This window comes from Chrysemys picta, chromosome 22, assembly GCF_011386835.1.
Source record: "Chrysemys picta bellii isolate R12L10 chromosome 22, ASM1138683v2, whole genome shotgun sequence".
Taxonomy (NCBI): domain Eukaryota; kingdom Metazoa; phylum Chordata; order Testudines; family Emydidae; genus Chrysemys; species Chrysemys picta.
The window spans coordinates 22,787,320-22,797,242 of NC_088812.1; the positions used below are offsets into that span (position 1 = coordinate 22,787,320).

The following is a 9,923-nucleotide window of genomic DNA, read 5'->3' on the forward strand; positions in this document are numbered from 1 at the left end:
ATTAATGGCTATTAGCCAGGATGGGTAAGGAATGGTGTCCCTAGCCTCTGTCTGTCAGAGGGGGAGATGGATGGCAGGAGAGAGATCACTTGATCATTGCCTGTTGGTCCACTCCCTCCGGGGCACCTGGCATTGGCCACTGTCGGTAGACAGGATACTGGGCTAGATGGACCTTTGGTCTGACCCGGTACGGCCGTTCTTATGTTCTTATGATCACAAACAGGGCGTACCCAGCCAGGCCATCCCTGCGCCAATCCTGGCTCAGCCCAGGCCCCAACCCATGGCTGCATGGCCAAGTCAGTGCCCTTCAGCCCCCGCCCTCCCCAACTGCCTGCAATAGCAGTGCTGCCCTCCCCCCCACGCTCGCCTGGCTGGGACACTGCAGGTCTGGAGGGACAGGGACCGCGGGGGGGGGGGGGGGGGGGTGGTCACAGGCAACCAGAGCCACTCAGTGACTCTGTGCATCACCAAAATCTCCCGGGACCTGGGTAAGGCGGGTTTGGTCCTTGGCATAGCACAGCTCACAGGCCTGAAGCCTCCCTCCCACCTTGTGGGGTACATGACTATGTGCCTCCGGGGCACCAAGGGAGCAGGGGATGGGTTGGGAGAGGGCAGGAGGGGCCATGGACTGTGCGCAGGTTGAAAGGAGAAGTTAGACAACCCCCAACCCTCATGAGTCATGGGTCTGATCCCCCGCCACGGTCACCCCTGGTCTGGGCCCTGATCCCCCATACCCCTCCGGGACCTGGGGCAGGTCCTTGACCTGGCACTGGTCTCTCACTGTCTCCAGCTGGTGGGGGGGGGGGGACTCTGAGCTGTAAGAAAGGCATGCCAATCCTTTCTTCTGTTTATTCACTCCCATCACGGTCTCCTCATATCAGACAACACTACTGCCGTTTCCTATATCAACAAGCAGGAACGTGATGGGCCGCTCTATGCACAATCTCTGCAATTGGTTCATCAATCACCAGATTCTCTTGTCTGCAGGCTGTCATCCAGGGACACAGAATGTAGTCTCGGACTCGATCAGCAGACGTTTTGCAATGCCCACGAGAGGGAACTTCACAATTCAGTAGTACACAGCATCTTCACCTGACGGAGGACCCTGACCAGAGACCTATTCACATCACAAACTAACAGCAAATGTACCACATACTGCTCCAGAGGAGGCCTCGGTCACCACTCTCAGGGTGATGCTCTCCTGCTCTCTTGGTCAGGCCAAATCAACTACGCCTTCCCGCCTCTACCTCTCCTGCCTCAGGTACTGCACAGGATCTAACAAGACAACGCAATGGTCATTCTGATCGCACCCTGTTGGCCCACGCAATTCCGGTTTCCCAATCTCCTCCACATGTCATTCTGCCCACCAATTCCCCTCCACAACTTCCCCGATCTCCTGACCCAGTACAACAGCGAGATCAGGCATCCCAATCCACATGCGCTGCACCTCAGAACATGGTATTTGGATGGCCATTTGCTTTAGCCTGCACGTGCTCTCCTGCTGTACAAGACATCCTCTCCAGCAGCAGGAAGGTCTCCACTAGGCAATGTTACTGAGCCAAATGGAAACGTTTCTCATCTTGGGTCTAACAAAAAGAACTTCTGCCTGAACTGATGGGGATCCCCCTGATCCTGGATTATGTTCTGTCCTTGAAGTCATCAGGTTTTGTCTCAACTCTTTGAGAGTCCACCTGGCAGTGATTAACGCGTTCTACTGTCCAGTGGAAGGTTGCACTGTCTTTACACACCCACTAACCACTAGGTTTTGGAAAGGCCTCATCACAACCTCTCCCATCCAAATGATCACACCCCAATGATTACCTGAATCTAGTTCCCTCCATGCTAACGGAACCACACTTTGAACTGTTACCATCGTGCTCTGTCCCTCCTTTCCATGAAAGTTGCTTTCCTTGTTGCTATCACTTCTGCGAGAAGGGTTGGTGAACTTGAAGCTATGATAGAGGACCCGCCTTTTATAGTGTTAGAGAAGGATCATTTCCCTACATCTACACCCCAGCTTTTTACCAAAGGTGGTCTCCCAGTTTCACATCAATCAATCTATTCACTTACCTATTTTCTTCCTGAAACCACACGCATCTGCAGAAGAACATCAACTCCATTCCCTCAATGTCTGATGAGCTCTGGCCTGTTGCTTGCAGAGAACAAAACCAATCAGGAACGCCCCTAGGCTGTATATGTTGCAGTAGCAGAAAGACTCGGGGGGTGAGCCATCTCCACCTAGAGGATCTCTAAATGAATTTTGGGTTGCATTTCACCCTGCCACCAACTGTCAGGCCTACCTATCCCCACAGGGGTGCAGGCTAACTCCACGAGAGCTCGGGCTTTGACCATGGACTCCCTTCAGTTAGGGACAATGTAGAGCGGCTACAGGGAGTTCTTACACACCTTTGCAGCACACTGTCTTAGTGCAGGACTCAGTGGCAGATGCCTCCTTTGGATGGCAGTTCTCCACACAACCATTCCTTCCTCATCCTTGCACCCTCTTCCGACTTAGGTACTGCTTGTTAATCACCACCAGTGGAATAATAGGGATCATCACTCGAAGAAGAGGTGGTTCGACGGGGACAGGTGAGCAAAGCCCACAGGTAAGTGGGGAACATGGAGACCGGGGAGATGGGTCGGAAACAAGAGGGAGTGTGGGCTATACTGGCAGAGAGAAAGGAGAGTCAGGACAAAACTGGGAGGAAAGATCAAACCAGTATCTTAGATGCGTATATACAAATGCGAGAAGTATGGGGAATAAGCAGGAAGAACTGGAAGTGCTAATAAATAAATACAACTATGACATTGTTGGCATCACTGAAACTTGGTGGGATAATACACATGATTGGAATGTTGGTGTGGATGGGTACAGCTTGCTCAGGAAGGATAGACAGGGGGAAAAGGGAGGAGGTGTTGCCTTATATATTAAAAATGTACACACTTGGACGGAGGTAGAGATGGACATAGGAGACGGAAGAGTCTCTGGGTTAGGCTTAAAGGAGCAAAAAACAAGGGAGATGTCATGCTAGGAGTCTACTACAGGCCACCTAACCAGGTGGAAGAGGTGGATGAGGCTTTTTTCAAGCAACTAACAAAATCATCCAAAGCCCAAGATTTGGTGGTGATGGGGGACTTCAACTATCCGGATATATGTTGGGAAAATAACACACAGGGGCACAGACTATCCAACAAATTCTTGGACTGCATTGGAGACAACTTTTTATTTCAGAAGGTTGAAAAAGCTACTAGGGGGGAAGCTCTTCTAGACTTGATTTTAACAAATAGGGAGGAACTCGTTGAGAATGTGAAAGTAGAAGGCAGCCTGGGTGAAAGTGATCATGAAATCATAGAGTTTGCAATTCTAACGAAGGGTAGAAGGGAGAACAGCAAAATAGAGACAATGGATTTCAGGAAGGCAGATTTTGGGAAGCTCAGAGAGCTGATAGGTAAGGTCCCATGGGAATCAAGACTGAGGGGAAAAACAACTGAGGAGAGTTGGCAGTTTTTCAAAGGGACACTATTAAGGGCCCAAAAGCAAGCTATTCCGCTGGTTAGGAAAGATAGAAAATGTGGCAAAAGACCACCTTGGCTTAACCACGAGATCTTGCACGATCTAAAAAATAAAAAGGAGTCATATAAAAAATGGAAACTAGGACAGATTACAAAGGATGAATATAGGCAAACAACACAGGAATGCAGGGGCAAGATTAGAAAGGCAAAGGCACAAAATGAGCTCAAACTAGCTACGAGAATAAAAGGAAACAAGAAGACTTTTTATCAATACATTAGAAGCAAGAGGAAGACCAAAGACAGGGTAGGCCCACTGCTTAGTGAAGAGGGAGAAACAGTAACAGGAAACTTGGAAATGGCAGAGATGCTTAATGACTTCTTTGTTTCGGTCTTCACCGAGAAGTCTGAAGCAATGCCTAACATAGTGAATGCTAATGGGAAGGGGGTAGGTTTAGCGGATAAAATAAAAAAAGAACAAGTTAAAAATCACTTAGAAAAGTTAGATGCCTGCAAGTCACCCGGGCCTGATGAAATGCATCCTAGAATACTCAAGGAGCTAATAGAGGAGGTATCTGAGCCTCTAGCTATTATCTTTGGAAAGTCATGGGAGACGGGAGAGATTCCAGAAGACTGGAAAAGGGCAAATATAGTGCCCATCTATAAAAAGGGAAATAAAAACAACCCAGGTAACTACAGACCAGTTAGTTTAACTTCTGTGCCAGGGAAGATAATGGAGCAAGTAATTAAGGAAATCATCTGCAAACACTTGGAAGGTGGTAAGGTGATAGGGAACAGCCAGCATGGATTTGTGAAGAACAAATCATGTCAAACCAATCTGATAGCTTTCTTTGATAGAATAACGAGCCTTGTGGATAAGGGTGAAGCGGTGGATGTGGTATACCTAGACTTTAGTAAGGCATTTGATACGGTCTTGCATGATATTCTTATCGATAAACTAGGCAAATACAAATTAGATGGGGCTACTATAAGGTGGGTGCATAACTGGCTGGATAACCGTACTCAGAGAGTTGTTATTAATGGTTCCCAATCCTGCTGGAAAGGCGTAACGAGTGGGGTTCCGCAGGGGTCTGTTTTGGGACCGGCTCTGTTCAATATCTTCATCAGCGACTTAGATATTGGCATAGAAAGTACGCTTATTAAGTTTGCGGATGATACCAAACTGGGAGGGATTGCAACTACTTTGGAGGACAGGGTCATAATTCAAAATGATCTGGACAAATTGGAGAAATGGTCTGAGTTAAACAGGATGAAGTTTAACAAAGACAAATGCAAAGTGCTCCACTTAGGAAGGAAAAATCAATTTCACACATACAGAATGGGAAAAGACTTTCTAGGAAGGAGTACGGCAGAAAGGGATCTAGGGGTTATAGTGGACCACAAGCTAAATATGAGTCAACAGTGTGATGCTGTTGCAAAAAAAGCAAACATGATTCTGGGATGCATTAACAGGTGTGTTGTGAGCAAGACACGAGAAGTCATTCTTCCGCTCTACTCTGCTCTGGTTAGGCCTCAGCTGGAGTATTGTGTCCAGTTCTGGGCGCCGCATTTTAAAAAAGATGTGGAGAAATTGGAAAGGGTCCAAAGAAGAGCAACAAGAATGATTAAAGGTCTTGAGAACATGACCTATGAAGGAAGGCTGAAAGAACTGGGTTTGTTTAGTTTGGAGAAGAGAAGACTGAGAGGGGACATGATAGCAGTTTTCAGGTATCTAAAATGGTGTCATGAGGAGGAGGGAGAGAACTTGTTCACCTTAGCCTCTAAGGATAGAACCAGAAACAATGGGTTTAAACTGCAGCAAGGGAGGTCTAGGTTGGACATTAGGAAAAAGTTCCTAACTGTCAGGGTGGTTAAACACTGGAACAAATTGCCTAGGGAGGTTGTGGAATCTCCGTCTCTGGAGATATTTAAGAGTAGGTTAGATAAATGTCTATCAGGGATGGTCTAGACAGTATTTGGTCCTGCCATGCGGGCAGGGGACTGGACTCGATGACCTCTCGAGGTCCCTTCCAGTCCTATAATCTATGATTCTATGATTCTATGTTACTTGCATGAAATTGGAGGTTCTTTGAGATGCGTGGTCCCTATGTGTATTCCACTTCCCACTCTCCTTCCTCTCTGCTACGCATCTGTCGTGTTGGAGAAGGAATTGGCGACACGGTCCGGTTCGACTCACCCTTTATCACCTCGGCTGGAAGCGCAAGGTGAACCAGGGCGCATGCACGGACCAATGCACACTACTTTCAAAAGCTCTGATTGCAGGCGCATGGTTCGCATGTGTAACCCCTCAGTGGAATACAAACATGGACCACACATCTCGAAGAACCTCCAGTTATAGGTAAATAACCTCCTCTTTCAGTAACTATCAGTCTGTGCTGGATTGAAACAGGTCATAAGTGCTGAAGGTTCCCTTCAGCAAATGATTTTTGGGGAGTTCTGTGGCCTCTTACTGTGACTCTGAACTTAACCATAATGCCTAGCACTAAGGTTCATGCCAGACTCATCATGCTTCTGTGTGCTGTTAACATTAGCTGGGAGGCTTTGTCTGCTAGCTATGGCCCAGTTCAACACTAATGCTGCCTTCTTGACTTCACAGGATCTGAAAATAAAGAACATGGGCTCGTGGGCAAGCTTGGTCCAGAAACCCCTCACGACTCCATCCTCCACAGCAAAGTCCTCCAGCGATAGCTTTGAGCATTTCAAGAGGGCAGCGCGGGAGAAGGAGGAGCGGGAGAAGGCGCTCAAAGCTCAGGCAGAACAGGTGGAAAAGGAGAAGGAGCGGCTGAGGCGGGAGCAGGAAAGGATGAGGTGAGAGGCCTGCACATCTGTATTTCATTGCTCCTAAAGCTGGTCTCCCCAGGGTACCGAGGTGTGTGAATGGGGTTATGTCCCCATTGGGGACAGTCGCTTCCTCTTTTTGCTTCACTTCTCAGCTTGGTGCCTTGGAGCCACTGCTGATTCGTTGGGAAAAGACAGGTTTTTCAGCATGATCAACCAGAAGACAGTGAGGGTAAAGCTGTCTCCACTGCCCTTTTGAGGGGTATACCAGACATGGCCCTGTTGTCTAGGCCACCTTTTCTCTAGCTCCCTTGGGTTGTACCTGGGCTCTGTTAGCCTAGACACGTGGCAGCACTTACATGCAGCAGTGCAGGAACTCTGAACATAATCAGTGGGTGTAATATAGCCACCGCTTCCATGGTGGGCTCACGAGAAGATGGGCTCCTTGCCCACTCAGGAGCCAGTGCAAGTTGTAGAGTTCCAGCATCATACTCTGTTCACAGTTCATACCACTGAGGTATCTGGGTGTGCCAGCTGGATAACAGCTGCCGTTTCCTCCTTCTCTAGCTGACTAACTGTACTGTTAAGCAAGAAGCAACATGAGCAAGAATCTCTTGATGCACTAAGCACTTCCCATTCCACAGGGTGGGGGTCGCAAAATGAGTGGCTTGACTATGCAACAAACTCCACAGGGAGAAACCCCTTAGCTGCCCATTCTCCAACTGGGATCCCCAGGGAGCACTTGCTGGGGGAAATGGCTGGACACATGGTGCTGGCTGCTCTTCCTCGTTTCCAGTTGCTACCTGGCATTAAAAATGTAATACATTGAGTCCTTTCCTGAGAGACTTCACTATGTCAGTGATTGCTGGAGTTCCCACAGGAAGGTTATAGGATCACAGAGGGGAGGCATCCATGAGACGCTCTAAGGTGCCACAAGGACTCCTGTTCTTTTTGCTGATAGACTAACACGGCTGCTACTCTGAAATCTAAGATACGGGTCACACTAGGAACAAGTTTAAAACAGCCAAATCTGAGACCTCCCTTCCCACTCTCCTCACACAGTCCTTCATCACAGCAATGGTGAGCCAGCCCATGGATGGAAGAAGGACCCAGCAGTTTAAGAAACTTCTATGCCTTATGGGGTTGCACAAAGCGCCCCACCATTCTAATGACACTTTTGGGTCTTGGCAGGAGTCGTGGTGATGAGGATGCCCTGGAGCAAGCTCGCAGAGTTCAGGAAGAAGTCCGAAGACGCCAGGAGCAGCAGCAGCAGCAGCAGGTGTCAGCTGCAGCCTCTGCGCCCCAAGCACAGAGCTCTCAGCCACAGTCCTCTCAGTCTATGCTGGATCAGCAGAGAGAGATGGCCAGAAAACGGGAGCAGGAGCGAAGGCGCAGAGAGGCGGTGAGTGGGGTGGGGGGGGAATACTGGGCACTCTGATGGGGGGCAATTTGAGGCAGATGTTCAGGCAGTGAGCTGAGTGACAGAGCATCGCTCTGCACTTTAATTGATAGTCCTAGAGCACGCTGGGTTTATCGGCCGGGGTTACAAGCAGGCCAGAGTGCTTTTGCTGGGATGCTGACCCCTTGGTGAACTGAGTGAAGACTCCCAACTTGAACAGATTGGCAGACAACTGTGCCAGGAGACTTAGGTCTTTTATAGGGCAAAAGTACTAGATTATACCAGTAAAAAGTTTAGGTAGCCCAGCAAAATCCCTGGTCCCTAATGCCACCCATTGAGTCAAGTGCAGCATCCCTGCAATGTGCTCCCATGAGCATCAATCCTGCAGCCTTTGTAATTCTCCTATCTCCTCTCCCCCTTCAGATGGCAGCTACTATCGACATGAATTTCCAGAGCGATTTGTTGGCAATATTCAAAGAGAATCTTTTCTAATAGCGCCTGGTTTTCTTCTCCTGACTCTTTAATTTCCCGGCCAATCTTTGACTCTCCATAGTGTTCATGGCGGCTGGGAGGGGGAGCATTCCTGCAGCCCTTCTGCATGTCTGACCATTGCAGATCTTTCAGTCGAGGCCTCCGAAGGATCAGCACAGTCTGCCTTACAGTTTGACTTTTGCCCCCCCTCACACACTGAAGAAAGACCGACCAAGACAAGCCAACTACATACTAGGTTTGATTGGACATGCAGCTGCTGGGAAGGGTGCCCTGATCACTCGACATTCTCTATGCCAAACGTATTCACAGTATATCCAGGACTTCATGTTCTTCACACCTTTTCTATCCAGAAAGGTTCTAAGTTACAGAATGTCTATGAATAAACAGTGCTGTGTCATGACAGCAAGAGATGCTCTTCACTGAGAGGCTGCCTATGGGAGTATCCTGGCAAGAATGGGAGACCTGGGGTCCAGCTGGGAAAATACACAAGCTGTGTCTGGTCCTTTCATCACTGGCTTTGCCTTTAACTTAACTTCCCACAAGCCTTTAGCTGGGAGCCATTCTCTGTAAGTGTTCGCTTGTGAAAAAGGGAATAGTACAGTGGAGGTGTCAAGTGAAACTGGCCATTTGAGTGAGGTTTTTGTTTTAGCATTGTGTGGAGGTCCGGGAATTGGAGCTAGACTACCAACCAAAGTCAGTTTCTTTCAGTCTGTTTTTTTCCTCCAGGCAGTTTGTTACTGCTCAACTCTTGACTGGGTATTAATTGTCTCTTTGTTCTAGAGTGGAGTGGAGAAACCAGTGACACCAGGGGAAGCTACCACCCTGTCACTAGTGTTTGACTGGGGCTGTATTGTATAGTGACTATAGTTGGCATATATTTGTTTGAGGGTTTTGGTGAGCCACCAAACTCGGTGTAAAAACACTGCTTATATTTTGCTCAGTTTCAAACTTTTAGTCTAGATTTTTAACTGTAAAACCAGAAAGCTGCATTTTGGTTTTTTTTTAAATGTCATAAAATATGATTAAAAAAAAAGAAAGTTTTTATACCTAAAAGAAGTGGCTGAGAGGAGGGCAAGTGGAAGCGGCAGTTTTGGAAAGGCTCCTTCCACCACCTACCAAATCTCACTAGCAGCGGGCGTTTTCCCATGCGCCTTCAGTGTGTGTTCTTTTCATTTTATTCTATGAACCGTTAAAACGTTATGTGCCATAAATACCCACTATACAGTACAATACTGGTGTGTCCGTATGGGGTGAGCGCTGGAGTAATTGATTGGTTTTACTTAAATACGGTGAATATGCATTTGGTCTGTACTGATCATGGAATAAACTCATCTCTTTTTTTTTTAAAGATGGTGTCGTACTGACATTTCTTTGAATCCTATTTGTGATTAAGTTGTTTAAAGGGGTGAGGATTGTTGAGGAAAGGTTGTCCCTATCTTCTGACTGTGCTCTAGGGGAAAGGAAGGAGTTCTCACGCTCCTGTCCCCATCCTGGGGGGAAGCTTGTCCTAGGTAGCCAGTGTGCATTTTCCCTCCTAAACGAGGGCTAGGAGAGCTGCCATGCTAAAGCAACACAATCCTGGACAAGGTGTAGTGAGGCTGAACTTGTGTGAAGGCTTCATCCTGCTGTTGGCCCCCCTCTCTCACCCAGAGGGCGCATCAGGGCCCCAAGCACTGACACCCACAGCGTCTCAGACAACCAGTGCAGTCCCTTCCCAATTTCT

At 48.1% G+C, this 9,923-nt stretch overlaps 1 protein-coding gene across 1 annotated transcript; it reads left to right on the top strand.

Annotated features, from left to right (window-relative positions):
- The first annotated feature begins 874 nt into the window (after window positions 1–874).
- Window positions 875–9,548, top strand: LOC103307267 (bromodomain-containing protein 4-like). The gene is made up of 5 exons (XM_065576425.1): window positions 875–1,261; window positions 2,516–2,606; window positions 6,128–6,339; window positions 7,501–7,711; window positions 8,132–9,548. The coding sequence occupies exons 1-5, from the start codon at window positions 1,194–1,196 to the stop codon at window positions 8,198–8,200; spliced, it is 651 nt and encodes a 216-aa protein (XP_065432497.1). The 5' UTR covers window positions 875–1,193; the 3' UTR covers window positions 8,201–9,548.
- The last annotated feature ends 375 nt before the right edge of the window (window positions 9,549–9,923 follow it).

Bases quoted from the DNA above. Each gene is read 5' to 3' on its own strand.
- LOC103307267 (XM_065576425.1), top strand. From the start codon at position 1,194: ATGCTCTCCTGCTCTCTTGGTCAGGCCAAATCAACTACGCCTTCCCGC. The intron at 1,262-2,515 runs GTACTGCACAGG...CTTCCGACTTAG, and splicing joins CTCTACCTCTCCTGCCTCAG to GTACTGCTTGTTAATCACCA. The intron at 2,607-6,127 runs GTAAGTGGGGAA...TTGACTTCACAG, and splicing joins CAGGTGAGCAAAGCCCACAG to GATCTGAAAATAAAGAACAT.